General features: G+C 38.2%; 1 protein-coding gene across 3 annotated transcripts in view; it reads right to left on the reverse strand.

Moving 5' to 3' along the window:
- Positions 1-9,684: 9,684 nt before the first annotated feature.
- Positions 9,685-23,979, reverse strand: part of POU6F2 (POU class 6 homeobox 2) — a 323,386-nt gene continuing 309,091 nt past the window's right edge. For 2 of the 3 annotated variants that reach the window (XM_058817082.1, XM_058817090.1), the window contains exons 8-10: positions 21,968-22,136; positions 13,433-13,601; positions 9,685-10,189 (exon numbers count right to left, since the gene is read on the reverse strand). In XM_058817082.1, coding sequence (XP_058673065.1) covers positions 9,685-10,189; positions 13,433-13,601; positions 21,968-22,136 — 843 coding nt within the window. The remainder of the gene's footprint in view (positions 10,190-13,432; positions 13,602-21,967; positions 22,137-23,979) is intronic. The other variant, XM_058817100.1, reaches the window with a different exon arrangement.

The raw sequence follows: 23,979 nt of genomic DNA on the forward strand, positions 1-23,979 counted from the left end.
TCAGTCTCTTTAGATTGCACAGCTAGTAACTGAAAATAGCTGCTGCTTTTCAAAAGACAGCCACTTCTCTTCAGCTGCTTTCAACCTGAATGAATTGAAGGGTAATTTTGGAGAAAGCTTCATGCTCCTCTGTTTAAGAACATATAATTGGGCTGAAAATGTCAAAAGGACAAAGGCAAAATGGTAAAAAACATCATAGTGCCTTCTTTGCAAAAAGAAATTAAAGGATCTTCAGAGTTCTGTGTTCTTTTCTTTCAGTTAATAGTTAAAAGACTAAATTAATATGTTTTAGAGAAAGGTAGCAATAGTTTACGAGGACACAAGGTGTTAAAAATTAATAGCATTACTTGGAATTGGCTGATGTAGTTCCCAAGCCATTCTCTATGATATTTGAAAAGTCATGGCAGTCAGGGAAATCCCAGGTGGCTGGAAAAGGGGAAACATTTTACCTATCTTTGAAAAGGGTAGAAAGTACGACCCTGGGAACTACCAACCTGACAATCTGTGCCTGGGAAGATCATGGGACAGATCTTCCTGGAAGCTGTGTTAAAGCACATGGAGGACAGGGAGGTGATTCAGGACAGCCAGCACAGCTCCACCAAGGGCGAGTCCTGCCTGACCAACCTAGTGGCCTTCTCCAATGGAGTGACTAATGGATCAGTAAAGAAGGGAAGGGTTAGAGATGTCATCTATTTGGACTTCTATAAGGCCTTTGACACTGTCTCAACATCCTTCACCCTAAATTGGAGAGAGATGGGTTTGATGAGTGGACAGTTATATGGAGAAGAAAATGTTTGGATGGTCACATCCAAAAGGTAGTGGTCAGTGGCTCAGATCCCAATGGACCTCAGTGAGAAGTGGTGTCCTTCAGCGGGTATTGGGACCTGTGTTATTTGATATCTTCATTAATCACATGGACAAAGGGATCAAGAGCACCTCAACAAATTTGCAGATTACACCAAGCTGAGTAGTGCAGTGTCACAGACATCTTTTGTGAAAAATCCTTTCTTTAGGATTTTTCCCTCTTCTGAGAAGCTGTGGCCTCAGCAACAAAGTGTAAACAATGGTTATCTGCTGCTGTGGAATGCAACAGGCGCATCCGTGATTGGTGTCCTGTGGATGTTTGGATTTACTGACCACTCACAGCAGAGTTGGGTCTCACTCTGTGCTGAGACACAGACCTTTGTTTATTCATTCCTTTTCTATTCTTAGCTTAGCAAGCTTCTGAGAACTTTTCTTTCTATTCCTATTAACATAGTAATAATGTAAAATGTAGCATAAAATAATAAATCAAGCCTTCTGAACATGAAGTCAACATTCTTGCCTCTCTCTTCCCCCTGAAAAACCCTTGCAAGCCCTGTAACAGTGCAGCTCCCATACCTGAAGGATGGGATGCCATCCAGAGGGACCTGGGCAAGCTCAAGTGGACCCGTGGAAATCTAATGAAGTTTAACAAGACCAAGTGCAAAGTGCTGCATCTGGGTCAGGGCAACCCCTGATATCAACACAGGCTGGGGGATGGACAGATGGAGAGCAGCCCTGGGGAGAAGGACCTGGGGGTGCTGCTGGATGAGTGGCTGGCCATGACCCAGCCATGTGCACTCACAGCCCAGAGAGCCAACCATAAAAATGGTGTGGCCAGGAGGTCAAGGAAGGTGGTTCTGCCCCTCTGCTGTGATCTGGTGAGACCCCACTTGGAGTGCTGCATCCAGCTCTGGGGTCCCTAGCACAGAAAGGACATCAACCTCTTAGAGCAAGTCCAGAGGAGGCCAATAGGCCAAGCTGATCAGAGGGATGGAGAACCTCTCCTATGAGGAGAGGCTGAGAGGACTGGGGTTGTTCAGCCTGGAGAAGAGAAGGCTTTGGGGTGACTTAATTGCTCCCTTCTAGTACATGAAAGGAGCCTAAAAAAGATGGAGTGGTACCTTTTACAAGAGTATGTGGTGACAGGGCAAGGAAGGATGGACTTAACTTGAAAGACAGTAGAGTTAATTTAGGTATTAGAAAGAAACTCCTGTGAGGGCAGTAAGGTACTGGAAGACAGAGCCCAGAGAAGCTGTGGATGCCACATCCCCAGAAGTGTACAAGATCCAGATTGGAGGAGGCTCTGAGCAATCTGGTGTCGTGGAAGGTGTCCTTCCCATGGCAAGGAGCTGGAACTAAATGAACTTTAAGGTCTCTTCCAACTCAAACCATTCTATGATTCTATGACTAAAACCTGATCAAAATGACTGAATGTAAGCACAAGTTCTTCAGTGAATTTTAAAAACAAGTGTTCTTCAGTGAATTTTAAAAACAAGTGAGACAGAGGTTACATACTGCCTCCAGGAAATTCATTCTTCTGGGACAATTCTGGCTCCACTAGGATCAATTGCAAATTGTCACACAATTCAGATTTGTGCAGTGCCACCATCTTACTGTCTTCTAAGACCTTCAGTATTCTGGGACCATTTGAGGAACTTTTCTGGGGCCATCAATGACAGAGAACATACAGGGTTGGATATCTTCCTGTTGGTGGTATTGATAGATAAATTGGATGGAGCATGGATTTTTCTTCATTGAAAGCCAGGATCTCATTATCTGAACACCAAGATTATGTGATGTCTGAAAGGAAGGCAGTGACTCCATCCCTGACAAACTGATTGGTGCTGTGATGGTAGAGGCTGGATTTTAAGCCACACCCCAAAACTAGAATCTTGGGGCCTTTTAGGACTGGCCCACTCATGTTGTCCTTACCACAGTTTTACCAACAATGCCACTTTTTGCTGACCCTTGATTTGTGTGTGAGTCTCAGGCCTGACCCAAGACCCACCCACACCCCACACCGAGTGTGCCTGTGATCACACACACAGCTCTTGGTCTGAGAACTGTTTTGACATGAGGCCACTGATTATACAAGAAGTTCAGTGTCCAATAAAAGAAAAGACATGTTACTACTTGAGCTGCTACATGCCCTCCCTGCAGCTGCTGTGGTAGATTATTCAAGGCTGTTGCCAGTGTTTTAGAGAAACCAGTGCTATTGGGGTCTGGACTGAAGATCACAGTAATGGCTGGTGGGCTACCTGATGACTTTTCTCAGTCCTGACCACTGTTGTCTGTCCATAGGGTTGTAAAATGCAATAGTAAAGGACTGTGAGAGAGAGAAAAAACAAACATCCAGGTCTGTAGACCAGATGGAGAGAGAAGGAACAAAAAAAATCTTTCAAGTCTTTAGTTCTCAAATATTTTCAAGAACTTCATTATCTTGTATGGGACTGATTAACATTGATCTGGATTCTCAGGTTAAAACACAAACTCTCTTGGAACCTTCCTTCTTGATAAGTTTGTTTTGCTTCCTGAGTGCTTGTCTGCTTGAAATTTAAGCCAGTAGAAGAGAATCTTTGCTTATCATAGCCCTGCTGGTACTGAAAGGTTTTTTAACAGGTATAGATTTAGGCTGTGATCAGTGCTACAGCAGCTACATAGGGGAAGAGACTGTATATAAACATGTGTTCTACAGCTTCTGACCTTACTGCCAGCTTACCTCCCATCACATCCGTCTTAAGGAAATACAGGACACAGACATAGCTCCTTGTTTATCAAGAGTGTTGCAAATATGTTGGGGGTTTTGTGTTTTAGGGGTTTAGTTGTCTTTTTTCTTTTTTTTTCCTGGAAGTACAAAAGAGAAGTATGGAAAGCAATGTGCTTCTAAAACTCCTTGTCCTATAAGATGCACTTAAGGAGCTCTGTCCTGACATATTAAATTTCTAGAAATATGATTTTTAAGCAGTCTGTAAGGAGTGTGAAGTCTTATAGTCAGTATTCAGTAGCGTTAACATTGGATCTATTTTGAGATTTCAGTGATCAATAGGAACTTAATTGATTAAATTTGTAAAGTCACTGTTTCTTGCAACTTGATAGATCCAGATTATTTGGACTGTAGTGGCTAGGTAGGATCATGTGTCTATGAGGCAGCTGAAATACCTAGAGTATGATGAAAAGAAGTTTTGCCTTTTTAAACAGACTTGGAGGAAAAAGGCTCTCATCAATGTTTGCTTGCTGCTTTATCACAATGGAATGAAAAAAATACGTGTTCAACTTTTAGTAGTTGATATGAAAGCACAAAGGGTTGTACTCCACACTCTTGTATTGTATAAGTAGATGAATGACATGTGCTTGAAGTGGCTGTTAGACCATGGTATGGAGACATGATGCCTAGAGGACCTGATGCAATCTTTGCCTTGTTTACGAAGCTTCTATCATTATGTCTACAAAAAAAGCTGCCTTCTTTGTTCTCTTTCTTATGTACCTCATAAAAGAGAGAAAAATTGCATGTAAAAGGGACATTCTGATCTAGAAAAAAATCACAATAAATAAATATTCCAAATGCTCTCTGTTTCTCTATGCAAATAAATACTTTATTTTAGTTTTGATGTTTAACACATCATATTGGAAAAGTAAAACAATATTAAATAAAATCAAATAAAAAAGTCTTTGCAAAAATTTTGTTCCCAAGACCCAAACATAATATTCTAAGATTGTCAGAGCTTTTATTTCAAGGCTGTTTTTTTTTCCAAAAAAATCTTTATAATACAAGTAAATAATTTCTCAAATTTGCTGATATTTGAGAATCCTGTATTTTGACAGAACTCAATATGACTCAAGAGAAGTGGCCTGAAAACCAGGCATTTCTGTGACTTAATATAATAATTACAGAAAGAACTGAATAATGAACCCCATGGGCTCTGCAAAAATGCAAGAGAAATCATGAAAATGGCTGACGCAGCCTCTCCAACACACTCCTATCACTTACCAGGGCTTTGTTATGGGAGAGTGGATGGAAGCATGGGGGGTACACTGGCCTTCATGTCCATCTGTACTTTGCTCCCTTTGGCCTGGGGGATTACACACACTCACCTGGGGGGCTCCAGAGTAGTCCTGAGGGAGAGCCTCTACTCTGCAATACCTGTAGAGAAAATAAGACATGGCCAATGCATGCACCCACTCTGGGTACAGAAACAGTGTTTAGTTTTGCAGATAAAGTTATGCTCCACAGTGCAAATGGATTTTCTCTCTTCCTTTTTTCAAACATTTAACTATTTTTGTATTGAGCTGATGTGAAATTACATGAGCTTGGATAATGTGAATAATGCATGAGATTTAAGACAAACACATGAAAGGAGCTTATTTTTCATGTCAAACAAGTCTTTATTTTTTATGGTACAAATTAAAAGTGACAGATCTGAAGCTGTTAAGAAATACACAAAGTGCAGCTTTACTGACCATACAGATATTGCTCTAGATTAAGTACAGTTTTTGTCAGTTTTTTATTTTTTATTTTTTTCATGTTAAGCAACCTGTGCAGATAAATCAGCTTTGGTTTCAAAGTCAGAGTAGTAAGGAGCTTTTAAATATCCAGTTTGTTTTCTTGGTCACAAGTCCACCATATCCACTCCTTTTTTATTTATTCATATTTTTAAACAACACAATACAGTCCATTTTGTACTGCCATCTTTCCCCCTGCATGCTCCATGCATGGAAAAACAGATCTCTTTGCAGTGCTTCGTAAGTGACCCTGGTGACCATTCTGTAGATTATAGCACATAGGACAAAAATAATAATAATAGTAATAATAATAATAATTAATAATAATAGTAATAATATCACTTTTTAACAATAAATAAACAAATGTGCCCCACATAGTCTCAAGTTGGAAACAAGCAAACCACATGACAAAAAGCTCATTACAAAATGTCTTCCAAACAGATTTTACAGTCAAATATTGACATGGAAATCAATTTCCTCTCTTATCTTCTTATTTGAATGTTGGTCAATAACTGGGTACAAGTAGAGTGCTGAGGTAAAACACTGATGAACAGTTTTATTTTTGTATTTTTTTAAAATAGTAACAGTTTAGTATTGCGAGATTGTCAGCAACATTTAGCCATATCTATACAATGTGCATATACCTACAAACATTGAGCTTTGGTCCAGCATTGAGAAGACGAGCAAAGGCATTTTACATATTTCTTTTTGGTTATAGCTTGAGTTCTTTGATACGCCTCTACTTGTTCCTTCCTAGCTCCTTTTTGCTTCCTTGTTCTCTCTCTTTCTTCTTTTTTTTTTTTTTATCTTTTTTTAAAATCTTTTTTGGCTTTTTTAAAATTTTTTTTCAGTAATAATGTAAAGAAATTGGAACCATTTGAATGCATTTGAGTTCTTCAACTGTCCAAAATAGCTTTTTAGTGAAAAACATAAAAAGACAAAATTAGAAGAGTAAGTGAACTCTTGGTTCATTATTCAAATAATATTTTTTATATATATATATATATGTATTTTAAAAAAATGAATTATCAACAAAGTGGAAAACCATTAAACCTTCACATATGACCAAAGAGACTTTTGTTTCATTTGCTGGTAGCAACCTATCTTTTAGTCACATGCAAAATTAAAAGGTATTCAAATGTTATCAATACATGAAAATTGTTTACAAATGGGAACCAGAAATGTTGCCAGTAACATAACAAAACAAAACACTTACGGCCCTCCCAAAGATGTATGACTCACATATAATTTATCTTCCTAAGAATCTGTTCAGGCACCATTTATGCCTCATAGCAAAAATTTGTGTATAAAAAAATTAATATGAGAAGCATTACAACACTTTATAAATAATTTACAAAACATAATACAAAATTAGAAAACTGTAAAAAAAATCACTGCACATGAATGATTTTAAGTCTGTGGGATGAACATTATTTTTTCTTCCATGCTGGCAATTTATATTTATTTTACATTTTCACTGTCCTAGTTATATCCTTCTGATATGTACTTTGGAACGGAAAAGAGCTTATATAACTGCTGCCAGCATATTTTTAAACATTTAGTATCTTTCATACAGTGTTTAGTTAACTTTTTTTTTCTTGGGGGATTTTTCTTCACAGAATTTAGAGCAGTCCCTGGGAGAATTGGAAATTTAGTTTTGAGGCAATGAATGGTTGATGGTTTTGTTCCCAGGCTGTTGATGGTAGGAATGGATGGGGGAGAGTATGGCCTTAAGGATGACTGAACATGTAATTGTGTATGTGGCATTAATGACTGGGCAATTAGGAGTGTTCAGGAGACATGGGTAGGATTTCAGGAGTAACTGCTTCCAAATATGATTTATTCATCCTTGCTTTCCTGTTGGCTTCTGGATGGCGCTCTGATCGTTATGTAGATTGAATTGTGGTGGCAATTTCAGAGCTGTTTGGTATAGACTACATAGATATTTCTGAGGATATAGGTATCTATGGAGAGAGAGGGTATAAAGAAAACCTAGAGGGGCAGATGTTGCTGTGAGACTCTCTAATTTACATGCTGAGCTTGGACAAAGCATCTATTTTGTCCCTCTCAATTTGCCAGTGGTTACTGAGGTGTTTTTCCCCCAGCATTTATATCAACAGTTGAAAAAGAGTCCATAAAAATTGTCACTCTCCTCATAAAAGCAAGACTGAAAATATCCTAAACATACCCTGCTGGAGCATGAAGTCTAAAATACATTTGCTGGACATGAGTTCATCCTGGAGTACTGGATCTTCAGTGTGCTCCAACACTGACCTCTGAGAGTGCTCACATTTAGAAGAAGCTTCTGGCCCAGATGATGGTCTCTGAAATCCTAAAGCTCCACCAACCATGCAATAAATACTCCACTTTACAAGGCAAATTCCATTATTAAAATACTGAGGGCCAGATTCAAAGCACAGTGAAATCAATGAAAGTCCATTTCTTTCACTAGATTTTGGATATAGCCTGGAGTTTTTGAAAACTCTTTAGTAAGAGAGGTGTTATTTGAAGACTCCAGCACTTCAGAAACTTCTTTCCACATCCTAGGCAGACCACCAAAAATCCAGCACAACCATTCTGAGGTCAAGGAATGCAATCAGGAGTTATACCAGCAGAATTTTACCCTCTCCACAGTGAGATGAACCAATTATCTGATGTTATCTTTTGGGAAGACCTGATCAAGATGCAGTTTCTACCCTAATGGTAGACTGAATCCCAAAGGCTTGAGCATAACTGAGCAGAAGATGAAGATTGCAGATGACCTTCACAGGACAGACCACACCTCATCAAGAACCTGCAACACCTTTCTCTGCCTCTGAGCCTTGGTATGCTTGTAGGTCCAATGACCACAGTATTTTAGTACATGCTTATCTAATCAGAAAGGAAGCCACAGAGATAAACTGTCTTTAAAGAAAAATCAGTTCACCTGAATCATACTGCAGGTGATCTACCTTATATTATCAAAAGACATTCAGTGTTTTTCTCATGTCCCAATTGCTTAGTCTAGCCACTGGCTACAGCAAGCACCTGCAGAAACACATCCTCCTACTAAAGAAGTCAACAGGTCAAGAATCAATATGGCACTAAAAAAAGCCAGAAGGAACAAAACACTACCATCAAAATTGTCCATAATAATGTAATGATCAAAACATCCTCATCACTTCTCAGGCTGTCCATTTGTTTTCATCAGAACCTCAAGAAATTTCTTTGGCTAGCAGGCTTTGGAGAGAAATTGCTTCAAATGGAACCATAATATAGATGCAGTACTGTACCAAGTGTGCAGTTTATATTTATACTACAAAATGAGTTTTGGTAACCTCTTCAGGTTCACGGCCAAAGGACAGAGAAATCTCAAGCTACACATTCAACAAAAAGCACAATGTTCAGTGTGGGCTTGAAAGTCTGTCAGATATAATCCTAATCCTTCTTTGTCCTCATTGCATTCCAGCATATAAAAGTGTTCAGATTTCACTTTTCTTTTTAAAATTCTTCAAACAGTACTGGCTTTGGGGGGCTTGGGGAAGGGTTGGGGAATGAGCTGGAAGGGAGGAGGCAGCAAATAGAATCAGGAAAAAAACCCAAAAAATAAATGCAAACAAAGACATACACCCTTAGAAGAGAAATACCAAACCCCAAAAATTTTTGGCACCCAAACATTAGGAGATTGCAAAACTGTTGACTAAAAGAAAAGAAAGTGAGGTGACTACTACGGAATGGCTTTGTACACACCTGCAGGGGGTACAAACAAGGATGAGAGAAATTAATACTGTATTCCTCTTTGCAAAATACAAATGTAAAAATTTGTAACACAATTTTACACTCATAAAAGTGTAGACTAACAATCTAGTTTGCAATGCCATGTTTCTGACTTTGGTTAATAGATTTCATAGTGAATTAGCACTTGATACCTGAAAGGCTACAATCACTCCTCCAGGTGGCAGGCTTGTATTCTCTTTAAAACAGATAATAGTTTTTTCTTTTTTTCTTTTTTTCTTTCTTTGTTTTTTTGTTTTTTTTTTTGTTGCTGTTTGTTTTGTTTTTCCTTAAAATGTGTTAATATTTTCATAATATACAGAAAAAATTAAGCAGTTATTTGGTTTACTTTAAGTCCATTTAAAAAAACTGGCTTTTTCAGTTTTTTGGGGAACTAATTCTACCACATACACTCTAAGTGTTGTGTATTTTTTTTTGTTTAAAGTTTTTTTTTTTTTTAATAGGAAAACCCACGGACATTTATAAACTGTTCTGTCCTTCTTGTAGTTTTCTCAGTCTTTTACTTACAAGGGTGATGAATAGGTATTTTCACAAAGTTCAAATGGACACGTTTCAGTTGGTATGGGGTTTTTTTTTCTGTGTGATTTGGCTTTTTTTGTTTTGCTCTTAGGAGTTTTCTTCCAGAGAGTCTGTTAAAGGCTCCATAGGAACTGCTGTTGCAGGCTCGTGTTGTTTCAAACGTTTAATTGTGTTCTTCAGTGCTTGCCTCTTATTGCAGAACCAAACTCTAACTACTTCCCGGTCATAGTTCAGTTTCTCTGCAATCTCTGTCATTTCCTGCCCAGAGGGGTGCGTGTTCTTCTCAAAGTGGGCATTCAAGATTTCAAGGGCTTGTGGCGTGAATGAGGTGCGCCGCTTGCGCTTTTTGGATGGTTCGCTCCCAATAAACTCGGTAAGGTTCTGCATCCCTGCTCGATGGCGGGCCTCAGCCTCAGCCATCCACCGCTCAAGCACCGGCTTTATCTTCTGGGCACTTTTAGGGGTGATGTCCAGCTTTTCAAACCTGGCAGGATACAAAAGGCCAGGGTTCAGTTTGGCTGTCAGACTGCTAGCTATAGTGTTCTCTTGGGCTTCCTGTGGTAGGAAAAAGTGGCTTCTCAGGATGGTGTGTCTGAGGGAAAATTGAGAAAGAAGAGTCTTACACTGATGCTCTGCCAGGGTGGGACTTCCTGCCTGCCTGACTAATTGACTGGCAGAGATAATTTACAGTAGATTATGAAAACTGTCAGATAGGTATATCTATACATATATATATATATATATATATATATATATATATATATATATATATATATCTAGAGATTTAAGCTAACACAAAATGAGCACTACAACAAAATTCTAAGTACACTAAATAATACAGGTTAAGAATCACATTTTCATATTTCTGTTAATCTTCAAAACCCTTGAGACTAAGTCTAATTACAGGAAATGATATCAAAGGCATTGCTTTTATCGCCTTGTCTTTGTGCTTAATCCTTTTGTTATCTCTCCCATCCCATGTTATCCAAACACCACACCTTTAATAATAAAACCAATGGCAAATACTCATCTCTGAATGTCAGGTTTCCTTTCCATTTTTCAGCAATTTTCACTGTTTGTAAGTTAATGCTATATCCCTTTTCTGGGTTGGAAAAAAATTCCCATAGCCACGGTGGTGTTCAGCTGAAACAGCTGGACACTTTGCAATTATCTTGCTGTCCCCACAATGTGCAAAGACAGACTCATGTTTTCCAGATGAAACCCAGCATAACAGTCCACTAATATGCTGTGGCCCCAAGCTGAGTTTATTGTGGGATTTCTGCAAACTGTACCAGAATGATATCATTTCCTGTAAATGAGGTCTTCTATATATCATTTTGCCATCAAAAGTCTTTTGCCAAACCAGATTTTACAAGTATTATAAAATATCTGGAAAAGCAGCCACACAAAGCTTTAATCCTTTCAAAAACATGCAGAAGAGCAGAGTTCATGTTTCAAGTCCTGTAACTATTTGTTTCTTTCATTTATTGAATTTATCCTCTTTTGCTATTAAAAAAGTCTTAACACAATTTCTTTGGTGCCATCCATTTGTATTTTCCCACTTTGCTCTGTCCGCTCTGCACATTGAGGTATTTAATGCTGCAGAAAGGCAACAATTACTGGATGTGGCTGCTGTGCTCTGCAGCCCAGGTGGTGCTGAAGCACCACCACCACCACTCACCACAGAGTGCTCTGGACATTAGAGGAACTGAATCAATCCCTTTATGCCAAGAAACTTGATGGCTGGAGCTGGACATTTTTAATGTCTCCATTCAGCACATGGAGGCAGCAAAAAAACATTCCAGCATGAAACAAAGCACTTCTCACAAACAAATAATAAGACAAAGAATAATTTCAGGTAATGGTACTCCAAAGACTTTGTAACTGGTGCCTGACATCTTAATGTGGTATTGACTGCAAGGTGTCATTCCTTGGTGTCTGGTGATATTTCAAGCTGAAGACTATATTTTAGAATGTATTGTCTTAAATTAAAGGAAATAGTGCTATTTGCATGCAGGACATATCAAGGTGGTATATTGCTCTTATGACCTGCATAGGCCACCAGAAGATTCTACTTTTGTCTTCGAGTTGGTTGTTCAAACTTGTTGCCTTATTGCCCCTTCCACTGACCTCGAGTTCATACTGAAAGTCCTTTGTTACAACTGAAAAAAAATTGAAATCTACTATTTCTGAGGAACACATGGTGCTACTGAAGCAGCTTAACGAAAAATGCACAGTCATAGCATATAATTACACCCCAAAATGGTGTCCATCTGAGGTGGGCAAAAGAAATTAAAAAATGTCTGTAACCTTGCAAGTATTTGGGACAAGCTCTTGCACCCAATCTCAAGTTCTGAGCAACTTGCTCCTCCAAGGAGCCCTCTGTAAAAGGTCTCACCATCCCTAGTGCTTTCTCAAAGTGTCAGGTAGATGGAGAAAATGAGAAGACAGTAAACTAGGCAAAAGTAAAGGAAACAGCAATGTGTTCCTTCAAAGTATACCATGACAAACAGCAACTTAAAACTACAAAAAATTTCCAGTTGCTAAAAACTCCACCAATTTTAGGCATTCTTTACCAACTGACCACAAAGAAATAAAAAAAAAAAAAAAACCAAAACAACAAAATAAAATCAAAATTAAGCCTTAGCAATAGGGAGCAATAGCCTTCATATCATTGGCATTGTTTGTTAGTGCTGTTACTGCAGGACATGTTTGGTATAACAACATACAAGTCTTGAAACAAATTTCCCAGCAGTAGTATCCTTGTATGGACTGAATAAAGGTTATTTTCAACAGGGAGGTATCTTATAAGAAAAAACAGTAGGGGAGACCATAGAAGTCAGAGGATCCTATGGAGCTTTTTGTATTTAACAACAATCAATGGGTTTTATGGAAAATCATTGAGCAAAATGTGAGCTGCAAGCACACTACCCCATACTGATGTTATTTATAACCTTAGTCTTTAACTGCAGGAAAAGTACACTTCCATTCTATGGGGAATACATTAAAAGTATAAAGAGCAGATAAAAAGACAGAGCATTTCATGGATCACCAAGAACAAAATCCACTTAAAGGAGCTTAGAGTTGGTTTCTTGGCTTTCACTGATGGAGGACTATAAGGCATTGCCCAAGAGGAAAAAGCTGTTACCTAAGTGTGTTTGTTACCTCATGCATAAACATAGGATTACTGTAATAGACATACATGCATATAAGGTGTTTGCTTCTACTCTAACTCTGTCAAGACTGTATTATTATTTCTTATGATTAGGACAAATTTCTGCTTTGCATACATGGGTTTGTCTTAGTTTTTTTCCAGTAAATATTTGGGTGGTAAAAGATGAATAGCTGCTGGTTTGCAAGATAGCAGGAAAGCTATTTTTTCCCCTTCTGTGTTGCCTAGGTAAATCATCATTAACATCCTCGATGTGAAGTGCTAACCACAGTAATACAGGTTTAACTTAGCAGGGATGCAGCCATGAAATATTTGTTCAGTAACCCTATCTGTAGAAAATGGCACAGTATGAAGAGGGTCAGCTGGTGCTTATCGAGCATCAGCAGGATCTCCAGCTCATCTATGGAATTAAGTCTCTATGCCAGGAACATTGTTTCTCACTTGTTTGGAAAATGAGGGAAAAAAGGAGACCAAAAATCACTCTAAATATACACAGTAAGAACAATTTATATGTCAGATAACAACATTTAAATATCAGGTTAAATATCAGGTTAAATAATACACTCTAACGTTATGAGACTCAAACACAAGCATGCTCCTCACAATAAGCTGGATCATTATTAAGGACAAAGAAAGAAGAGGAGCTATGATGTAACTTGTTACCTGCAGATGGCAGACTGGCTATAGGCTGGGCCTTCGGTGGCGCTCAGGGCTTGGCCAACTTGAGTCTGTGTCAGGCCAAGGGACAGGCGCCGGATTTTAAAAGCTTTGGCAAATTCTCTTATTTCTTCCAGATTTACCCCATCCACTTCTCCAGTGGCTGTCTGAGGATCTGTTGAGATATTTTTTAATCATGTCAGTTCTTTGCATCACATATCAGTGGGACAGGCTTACAGCCATTTTCATTGCCAAAACTTTCAAGTTCAATTTTTTAAATACTGACACATTTCTCTCCTTCCCCAAAGAGAAACAGACTTGCCTTGTCAGGTGTGTTCAGACTGCTAAGATGCTGACTGGGCTGCAGTTGTCTGCAGGTGGAAGACTTCCAAAGATATGTCTTTGCTGAACTCCTGAAAAGGGCCAGATCACCTTTGAGGGAGAGTATGCATGGATTCCTTGCTACCGTTTATGCCTTACAAAGTCTTCTCTGGACAGAGGAGTCACGTTCCCTGTTTTCCCTTTTTATCACATAATGCGATGGCTGGTGTTAATAAATATAGTTCCAGTCTGTGGGGAGGGCTATATATACTATGAGCTGCTTGGATTTTTAACTTGAAATCAAGTCTTTGTACTTTATCTAAAGTTAATGCCAAATAAGAAGATTCACAACTATTTCTTCCCTTTTACACAATACCCAACCTACACTGCCGCATGAATGTCCAAAATAACCCAGCAAGTGAACAAGCCTAAAATAATTCTGCCTTGAAAACCTCCCTAATTTATTAATTGTCTTTTAAAACATGCCCTTCTGAGAAGCAGCCTTTCAAGCTTTTTTTTCTGCCTCCCATCAGGTCGATAATCAAGGAGCAGCAACACTGGTTTTGGATGGTAATGCTGCACAGTTTTTTCACTTTTACATTAGCCCCTCAGAAGATAATGCTTATGATGCTGTGAGAATAAATATGTCCTTCCTTTCTATAGCAGTTTACTGACACAGAAGCCTTTGTCCCTGAAAGGGCACATAATAAAGCATGTCTACCACAGAAAAGCTCCTTTGGAGCTGGATAACTCGGTCAATTTAGGACTTATCAAGGGAAATGACACAACAGCTGGAGAATGGAACTTCCACCCCCCACCCCCTCCCAAGCTACTGATCCCTGACTAAATGAAAGTGTTTGCCAAGTCAGAGACAGCATGGGACTGGGATGGTAGAAGATTTCAAAGTGTTGTGCAATCCTGCATGTAGTGAAGCCATTCTCCCAGTGAGACATCTCTATTGTTCTTCACCTCATTCCTCAGATTCTGAGGTGAAAAGTTTGCAGTACAATAACCCCTCAATTTCTGTAAATGCAAGCAGTTGTCCAAGGACAGTGCTGGACTACATTACCATTCTGAACCTTTTATGAGAATGGCTCCTGCTAGTATGGCTCTATTGAGGGCTTATCAGCATTGCAGTAGCAAAGCTTTTATTTTCAGGGGTTTATAAACCTGGTGTAAAATTTCCCAGTGATGGAAAACTCCTATGAAAAAATCCTTTTGTCCAGTAATAGACAGAGGGAAAATGGTTTTCTGGCATATAAATTTACTCTGTTGCTTGAGTGTAAGAAGCACAAATGGCAAAAATATTTTTTAAATTCTATGCAACCAGGGACCACACGAACTATGCATACAGATAAACATGCACATAGGCTGAGCCTTGTTTCAATGATACTCCACACTCAGAATTATCTCTGCTGTTCTCACTTCTGTACTGGTGGTCACCTGCACACCCATGCACTCAGTCAGTACAAAGCTAGGGTGCATATTGTTTGATTTAGGAGTAAATGCTGTGACAGTGGCCACTGAAGTTTTTATAAAGTAATTGCCTGCAGAAGCATGGAATTTTCCTGCTTACACCATACTCTCTATCTAGCATATCAGTTCTGAATTTCAGAGACACAGAATGGAGCTGCAGACTTATATGACTTTAGGCCTCTATACTAAATATCATAAATGATACTGGCCTCAAAAATCTCCCCTGAGCAAAGTACACTAAAATAGTGACTTTCCTCACCTCTTTCCTTCTGTTAATTTAAGGCCTCTGACTAAGGCTGTTAGGAATGTAACAAAGGACAATTCAGGTGTTGCCAGAGAACTTCCAAAGTAGCAAACTATGGCACCTGTAATCCTCCCCAACTCCTGTTAGGAATAAAAAGGGAAGTGAGAAAAAGAAATGTAGAGAAATTATAGAGAAATTCTGCCAAGTTCTGCTGGATCTAGAATGATCTGGCATTGTTGCAACAGTGAGCATCATGGAAAGACTGTTCCTGCCTGAGGCACTTGGATGAGGGTAATATTAGGCTGAGCTCTCCTTGAGATGAGAAAAAAATCTGTGATGCCCTTCAGTAATATGGGAGTAGAATATAGTATACAGTGGAATATCTGTAGAGAAAAAAGGCTTCATTCTTTCATAGCATCTTTGGCAACAGGAAATTACTAACAGATGGACTGAAACACTGAAATGTTTTATCTTGAACTCTAGGGAAAATAGCATTTGTGTGAAATTGGAACCACTTCTACTTTGGGCATGATTCAAAGCCCTTTGAAATCCATGAATCTTGTCATCTGTCACCTCTCTAAAACACAAATAGTGCTAGGGAGACCATTCCATTGGCACCACCATTTTTCTGTTTTACACTGTTGCATTTAACTGTCATCAACACAGTCTCAGACTGTGTGGTCTAAATATGCATGTTCATAAACATATTCAAGGAGATTATGGACTTTGTTTTAACGTGTTCTGAGCTTTCAAAACAGTTGAACATATAGCACCCTTCACATTTTAGGAAGAGTAGCTTATTGAAGAGAGTAAATAAACTGGCTCTTTTCCAATTATATGGATATCCCAGGGAAGGCTGCCCAGTGACAACAGGTAAATAGAGAATGCCAAACCCATTGAGTGTTTGGGATCTACGGTAATGAATTTCAAGACTCTCATGTTTACGCTATTGCCTGAGAAAACAGTGGCTGCCTATGAAACTACTGGGTGCTGGAGAAAGGTCACAGGGTTGTCTTGGACCATTTCAGAGGATATGGGTGCATATAACAAAAGGAATAGAGCTAAAATTCCACCAGCCATCCTGGTGGACGGGGAAGACAGATGAGCAGTATGGAAGAAATTAAATTCACAGGCTCTCCTGCATAGAAATCTGTTTTTTCCTGCTGAAGGGAATACTTCTCCCACCTTTGAATTCTTCTGAAAATCCTGCATGAGTTTGTTGTTAAGTGAAAATATGCTGTGATTTTAATAGTTTGGGGAAAGAGCTGCTACAGAGAAATCAGTGCATCCTTAAGGAGAAACCAAATTTCTGTTGCACGGAGTTCTGCCATGGGAGGGATTACAGGGGGATGATTTCCCCAGTCAGAGAGGAGGAGAAATAGGTGGCTGAGGAGGTCCAATGGAAAGTAAATTGGATAAGAAAGGCAGGACAAAACATTGGTAATGGAAAATGGAGTGGAGCTCAGGGGAAAAAAAAGAATAATAATTTGTTTATGGGAGGCATTTTAATTTCACAGTAAGAGATGACAGTAAAATTAATTTGGGAGGAAGAAAGGAACTTCATGGAAACACAAGTCTCAGAGCACAAGGGGAAACCAGTGATTTCCACAAAGAGAACATATGGTGGAAAAGTTAAAGAAATGAGCAGAGGGATGCATTTCAGAAGAGGAAAATGAAATGGAAAAAAGGGAGGAATAAAGATGTAGAATTGAATGAAGAGAAAATAAAGAAGACAAAAGAGAATACAAATAGGATTAGACAACACAAAGAAATCATACAGAAGGGACAGGAAGAGTAGAGATGAATCTTGCAGTCCTTGCTTAGACAGAACTTATTTTAAAATATTTTTATTTGGAAATAACTGTTATGCTTTGTCTCCAAAATAATTATTACTTGTTGCCGGTGAGGGATGAAGGGGTGATGATGAGAGAAAATGGAAAAGCTATAAAGAAGACAACAACATAAAGGGAAAAAAAGGGACAAGAAATAAAAAAAGAAAGAGAAATTAAAAACAAAAGGTAAGGAAACTTCTTTGAAATTAAGGAACGTTAAAGAAAAAAAAAGCAAAATCATACAGAAAATATTACTAGAATGAAAAGTAAAAGTAATAAATCCAAGGAACATGGAATACTACAGTTAATAGAGTTCTTATGAATTTCTCCTTGTACTTTAATAATTTCTCTGATGTGAAGCAACATCTTGTGAAAGAGTTACTCTCTTTGCAGTCAGTGTGCAGAAGCTTGCTCCAAATAATTATTTGCTGAAGTTTGGACACTGTATGCAATTTTTTTAACTGAACAAGTGGCTAAATGTAACTAGTTTTACATGAACTTTGCTATATTTAGCAATTATTTCTGGAATACAGCAAATCTCTGCCAAGGTACTCAGCTCCAGGACCTCTGCCAGAGGTCTGGACTACAGTTTCATAAGGAACTAGGAAAAGAGAGCAATATTCCTACCTCAGGAGGAATAAAGAAATCAAAGTTAGATTCAGGTGGCCACAAGTTTTTTCTTGCTGCCCTCATGACTTCTCTCAGAAACAGCGACCCATTGCCTGTCTCATCCCACTAAAAGACTTTAAATAGACTTTCAGACACTGCATTTCAATTGTAGGCCCTTCATACAAAGCTTTGCAGCCAGTGTGGGAGCTGGGAGTCTAAGAAGGCCACAGGTGTGACAGAGAGGTGCTCCTGCCCTTCAGTGATCTACATCTGGAAAGTGAACAGATTCTGTAAAGAAGCGAAACAAGGATGACTTTCTATCTACATTCTCATGTACAGCCATGGTTTTGTGTAAATGGCTTTTCAGTCATATGAAACAATTTTCAAACTCATGAAGGTCATTTAATACTATTTGTCCAAACAGTATCTATCTCTGGTTTATCACTGTGAAAAAAAAGCTATAAAGGATCTCATCTGATTTTTCATGTTTCATTACACAGATGGTTTGATCTTTCCTTACTGAACTGACCATATTTTCCACTTTCTTGTAGGCTCTTTCCACATTAGACTAGAAGAGAGTAGGTAGATCTCTTGTGCCTTGTAACACCATCCCTGATGTGGCGGCTCAAGCAGGCTTAGGCATGCAGTGCTAGCTCCAGTTTGTGGTGGTTACATGCTCTCAGGAGTATGCTGGACAGCCTTTAGGGATAATTGAGATGACTGGTTTGCTTCTGTCTGTGTAAGGTTACTTTGTAAATGGCAGAAGTGAGTTGATCTGCCCCTTATGCTATTCATTCTGTTAGTCTTGAACAGCAGAGACTGAATGAAGCTGGAAGCATAAACTCAAAACAGCTCTGCAAGTTTTTTATTTATGTTAACATGGAATTTTGTTCAGAAGATCCCTATCAATAACATTTTCTTTTGGAAAATTTGAGTTAACTTCCAAGTGCAACTCCTTCAACAATCAGTCAGATTGTATGAAAAGTTTCCCTGCCTGTAGCTCTTTTTGATAGACCACAGTAAAGACATGGAGACTGACTTGATGGTCTTCTTTGTGATCACTTTTCACTGTCTTCTGATGGCTGCTAGGGAGGGTGGGAGCGGCATCAGCAGGATTTGGACGCACAGGGGGCAAAAATTAACCTTTAGTCTAAAGAAAAAATTAAGATAGAAGAAAAAAAAAATTGACTTGAAGATTATTGAAGAGCAGGGATTAGAATTTGGACGGCAGGGAGGAAGGGCCTGACTGTGCTGAGTACCACTCACTGTGATAGAGGAAAAGACAAAAGGAAAAAGAGGTGGCACTAGTGATAAAACAATATAAAGGAGGACAGAAACTACCTAATAAGAAGGTTGGTAAAAGGGTACAGATACAGTCTGGAGACAGTGACTGAGTGGGAAATGAAAGGGAAGAGAAGTTGGGTAATGATGGACTGTGAGGAAAGGACTGCAGGGAGAAAACTAGAAGAACAATAGCATGGAGGCAAAGGGAGAGTAGGTTGTGTGGAGAACAGTGTAAAGAATTAATGGGACTAGAACAAGACAAGTAGTGGATGGAGTCAAGCCTGAGAGGATCAAGTAAAATTCTATGTTCATTAATGTATCTCCCAGTTGTGCCCAAATTGATATTCCCGTGCCTCGTACTCTACTCTCAGCCAAATCCATAAGCACAACATGCTTATTTCAGAGCTGAACCAACAAGATGATAACAGAACTATCAGCTTTTCCATCCATTCAACACATCTCCTATTTCCAACTATGAACATAAAGATTACGTCACCATATGACTGATTTATGTTATTATTCTGCTTTTGAAACAACCTTGAAATTTATCCATGCAAAAAAAATGAAGCTAAAAGAATATCCTTAGAGCTGCACAAATTAACACTCAGAAGTTATAAAGTGCTGGAGTTACAGCAGCCCACAACACAATGTACCATAGTCTTTGAGCCCTGGATTATCAGTTCTTTTTCATGTGCCTTGTTCAGTGCACAGGATGAACTGTCCTTCATTACAGATGAACTGATTGATGTATTGCCTTTTTACTTGTTCAGTGTGTGGCCCCAGACCTCTATTAAAGCTCTTCACTAAAGACATCTCCTCTTGAGCTCTTCTGGTTTCTTTAAAATCTTAATTTATTTTCTTGTGTTTCTACAAGGTGAGGGTCTTCCCCTTCTCATTCACAGAGAAGTGGACAGATATTGAGAGAAGAAGCAGTTTTGGGTACCCAGTCTAGGTCAAGTAGGAAATGATTTTTTAGACTGTCTGTAAATGGTTCTTGATACAGTTCCACTATGAAAGTGCACTTAAAATTGCAACTATGAGTACCGGTTCTTCTGTAAATTAAAGTCCAGAGTCTCAAGCTGGATATTGAGGGAGCACTTGTGAAAAATCTCTTTTAAGTGATTTGTCTGCCTTGCACTGGAATTGCACAGCAGACAGAAGGCTTCAGCTCCTCAGTCCTCTATTGCCTCAGGCATGACCATCCTTCACTCCTCTATAGCTTCCTACCTCAAATGTTATGCAAAATGAGGAACAGATTAGTGAATCCAGTAAACCCTGGGACAACAGCCCACCTGTTGTGTTAGTAAATCTGATACATCCCTAGGACAATTCCACTGGGAATGCACTGAAAGAAGGATGAGGAAAAAAAAAGATGATTGCATGATTTTAATCACAACAATATGTTGTTATAATTAAATACATGTTCTAAGAGGAATTGCATACAGTTGAACAAGCAGCTATTTTTCAAGTGTTTTCTAACTTTGGATGGATTTATCCTGTAATCTTAAGAGGGCTTCTTCCATGTTGCATTTATTTTAAATAAGAATGTCCAAAAGAGGAGCTATTCTAGACTAGTTATTGAAAAATAACTCTGCACCAGCTATTTTACTCAATTTGCCCACATGGACTAGAGGTAAATTTATTGTATTTGTAATGTAAAACCTCTTCTTTGTCTTCCTTCTACAAGCATGTCTATGTGAGAAAATTTACTAGTGACAATGCACCCATAGCATTATAATTATAACTGTATCTATATGCAGATATTTTCATTCCAGAAGAAAAGTATTCCCACTGGGAGTTACATCAGCATAATTTTACCACTATAGCTCTACTAGTAATTTCTCCATGCAAATTACCTCTGAAATAATCCAACCAAGATTTTTTCACATCTTCCCTTGCATAACAGTTTCTCCAAGCCCTTCATAAGCTTGTATCAGTCACATATTTTTCACTACCAATATGGCATAAGCTACAGTGTTTGATTACTTAGAATATCTACATGGAGTATCATAAAACAAGGCCATACAAATCAATTGGATTTTTGCAGATGTGCAAAAACTGTTAGTGCTTCTTATGTGTACTGTCAACCTGTTGTTTTTGCTATGTAAAGACCAAATTAATGCTGATAAGGTAATAGCAAAGACTCTCAAATGTGCAATCTGGAAGAAAGTGCTGTTCAGGTCAGCTGTTCTAATTCTAACACTGGAACTCAGTTATTTCACTGCAGTGTGCTTCTCCCTTCTCCCCAGTGTGTTCCAGTTCATTCTTGTTTAAGTGTTGAGAGCTTTTTCTGGCAAGAAAATCTCTCACTCTGGATTTGTGCAGTATTAGGGTTTGTAAAATGGTTTGCTATATCACCCAAGCAAAGAAACAAGCAGCTTAACCAAAAGTGGGAGTACCTGTGTGCCAACCAAATTCTGAGAAATGTATTTCATTATATTGACTGATTCAAAAACTTCTAACTTCCAAAAAACATAAACTACATTTCAGTTATAACAATTGTCCTCATGGGTCAATTAATGGCTACTACCATTTTAATGACCATTTTCAACACTGATTAAATTTCTCAAAGCATGTTTACCTTAAGCCCCATCCATGATAACACTTAGTGACTCTCACTGGTGAGAGTCAGCTATTTTGCAATATACAATCTACTATATTAAAAAAAAAAAAAAACCAAAACAAAACAAAAGGAAGGAAAGCAGATTGGAAAACTCAGGAGCAAGGAGAACAAACAGAAGGGAGAATTCAGGAGAGCCAGGGAGCAATACTTACTGCTGACTAACTGGCCAACACTCAAAGCTGAAGAGGAGGAGGATGAGGAGGAAGAAGAGGAAGCCTGACGCACTGGGCTTTGAGACATAGATGCTTGACTGTGAGCCAAATGCAGGAGATTGGATTGTGAAGCTGCTTGTCCCACTTGCGTCTGGGAAGGCTGATGGAGCTACAGGTTAAAATGTAAAAATAGGTATTTAGAAAGTGAAGCAATAATAGGAAATTTGCAATGCACCATCTCACCCATCTACTTTGGGGGAACAAATCACATAGGAGCATTAAACACCATGGGCTTTATTCAAGTGACAATGTTGCAGGAGAAATCTGAGCTGCTTAGAATATTGTCCAATTGGAAGGTAAATGCTTTTTTTGTAATGGGTGATAAGAGACCCATGACATTACAGAAGGATTCTGATTTATTAAATACATATCCTTACCTGTTTTCTGACTCATGAAACCAAACTTTTATTCCCTACATGGATTGTCATAGAAATCAGGATTGTTTCACAGAGCTCCTTTCATATTGCAGGACCAGGGCCAAGAAGAATGGGAATGGGGAAGAGGATATAAACTGAGCAAAAATCCCTTTCCTACAGGAATCAGTGATTTGTTTTATGACATCATAGCTGGCAAACAAACAAAAATCATGGGAACAGATTAATTTTCTTTGACTAAAACACACACAAAAATTTATGAGCTCTATCCACATCAAGACTGTATCCAGTATGACACATGCGAAAAGTCTAGTAAGTATGGTAGATGCAAATGATACATGAATTGACTTTCTAAATTTTTTAAACAAATATTACAGGAGTGTAGTCTTTGTTTGTTTACTACAGTAATGGAAAGAACCATCAATCCATTCTGCCTATAATATGCTTTCATGTAGCATTGAAATCTAGGAACATTCTCTGGTACTGATTTTAACATAAAACTCTCAGAAAATTTGCAGGGCAGTCTCTCTACAAAATAAAGGCACACAATGGACTTTACAGTTTTGAATTGAATTCTAGTAGTCCAGTACAATCTTTTCAGAGCATAAGAATACCGTAATACAGGTTTGATACACTCTAGTGACTGCTGCTTATTATACCTTTATTTTATGTTATTCTTGATATTGATCAAAAAAGATCATAAAAATATTCGAAAAAGGCTTCACTGCAGCTGTTATCTGCATTTTCTACAAGGGAAAAGATAAAGGCCTATGTGGCCTTGCTTGAAGTCAGTAATTAAAATCTATTTCTTGAATGCTAAGGAGTATGAGGTTTTCTTTTTTGATATCTAACTGAAAAATGACTTTAGAAAAGGAGCTACCTTCATTAGTGACACTCAAATGATATGTATTATCCTCCCATCACACATAGAAATTGTCTGATGCTAAGTAGACAACAAATTGTATAAAACTGTAGATAAAGGTATCTGTTCACATTCAAGATGACATTTTCTGTGGAATATATATGAACTATTTTAATGACAATATTCCTGTTAGAGTCTGTTAAGAATGGAAAAACTTCAATTTCTTTTTATACCTTTCACATGGAATAATATGACGGAAAATGAAGGAAGAAACTTTGATTTAATCTTTAATAAATATTAAAGTAATATAATTAAGTATAATTATTTTATATTTGTAATTTATATAATTAAGTCTAATTATTTATCTGGCCAGTTTTAGTGTATTCTGACTTCCTTGTGGATTAATAAAAAAGGCATTTTGTTATATGTAGGATTTTTTTTCCTCAAGTACATTAACAAAATATAACTGGAACTTTATCAAGGGGATAACAGTTGAGAAGCTGATTAAAAGGCTTCCAATTTTCAGACTCATGCAAGGAGTGAGCATCTTAAAAACATTCTCTAACAGCTGGATTTTATCTACAGAGAATTCCCCACTTAGATATCTCTTTTGTAATATCTTCTCTTAGGGAAACATACCACTCTAAGGGCTGGCCTCTTTTGAGCACTGAAGAAGTGGACTGCCTGCCCATGCATTATATCCACATCAAATCCAG

The sequence above is a fragment of the Ammospiza caudacuta genome, chromosome 1, assembly GCF_027887145.1.
Source record: "Ammospiza caudacuta isolate bAmmCau1 chromosome 1, bAmmCau1.pri, whole genome shotgun sequence".
In the NCBI taxonomy this organism is placed as follows: domain Eukaryota; kingdom Metazoa; phylum Chordata; class Aves; order Passeriformes; family Passerellidae; genus Ammospiza; species Ammospiza caudacuta.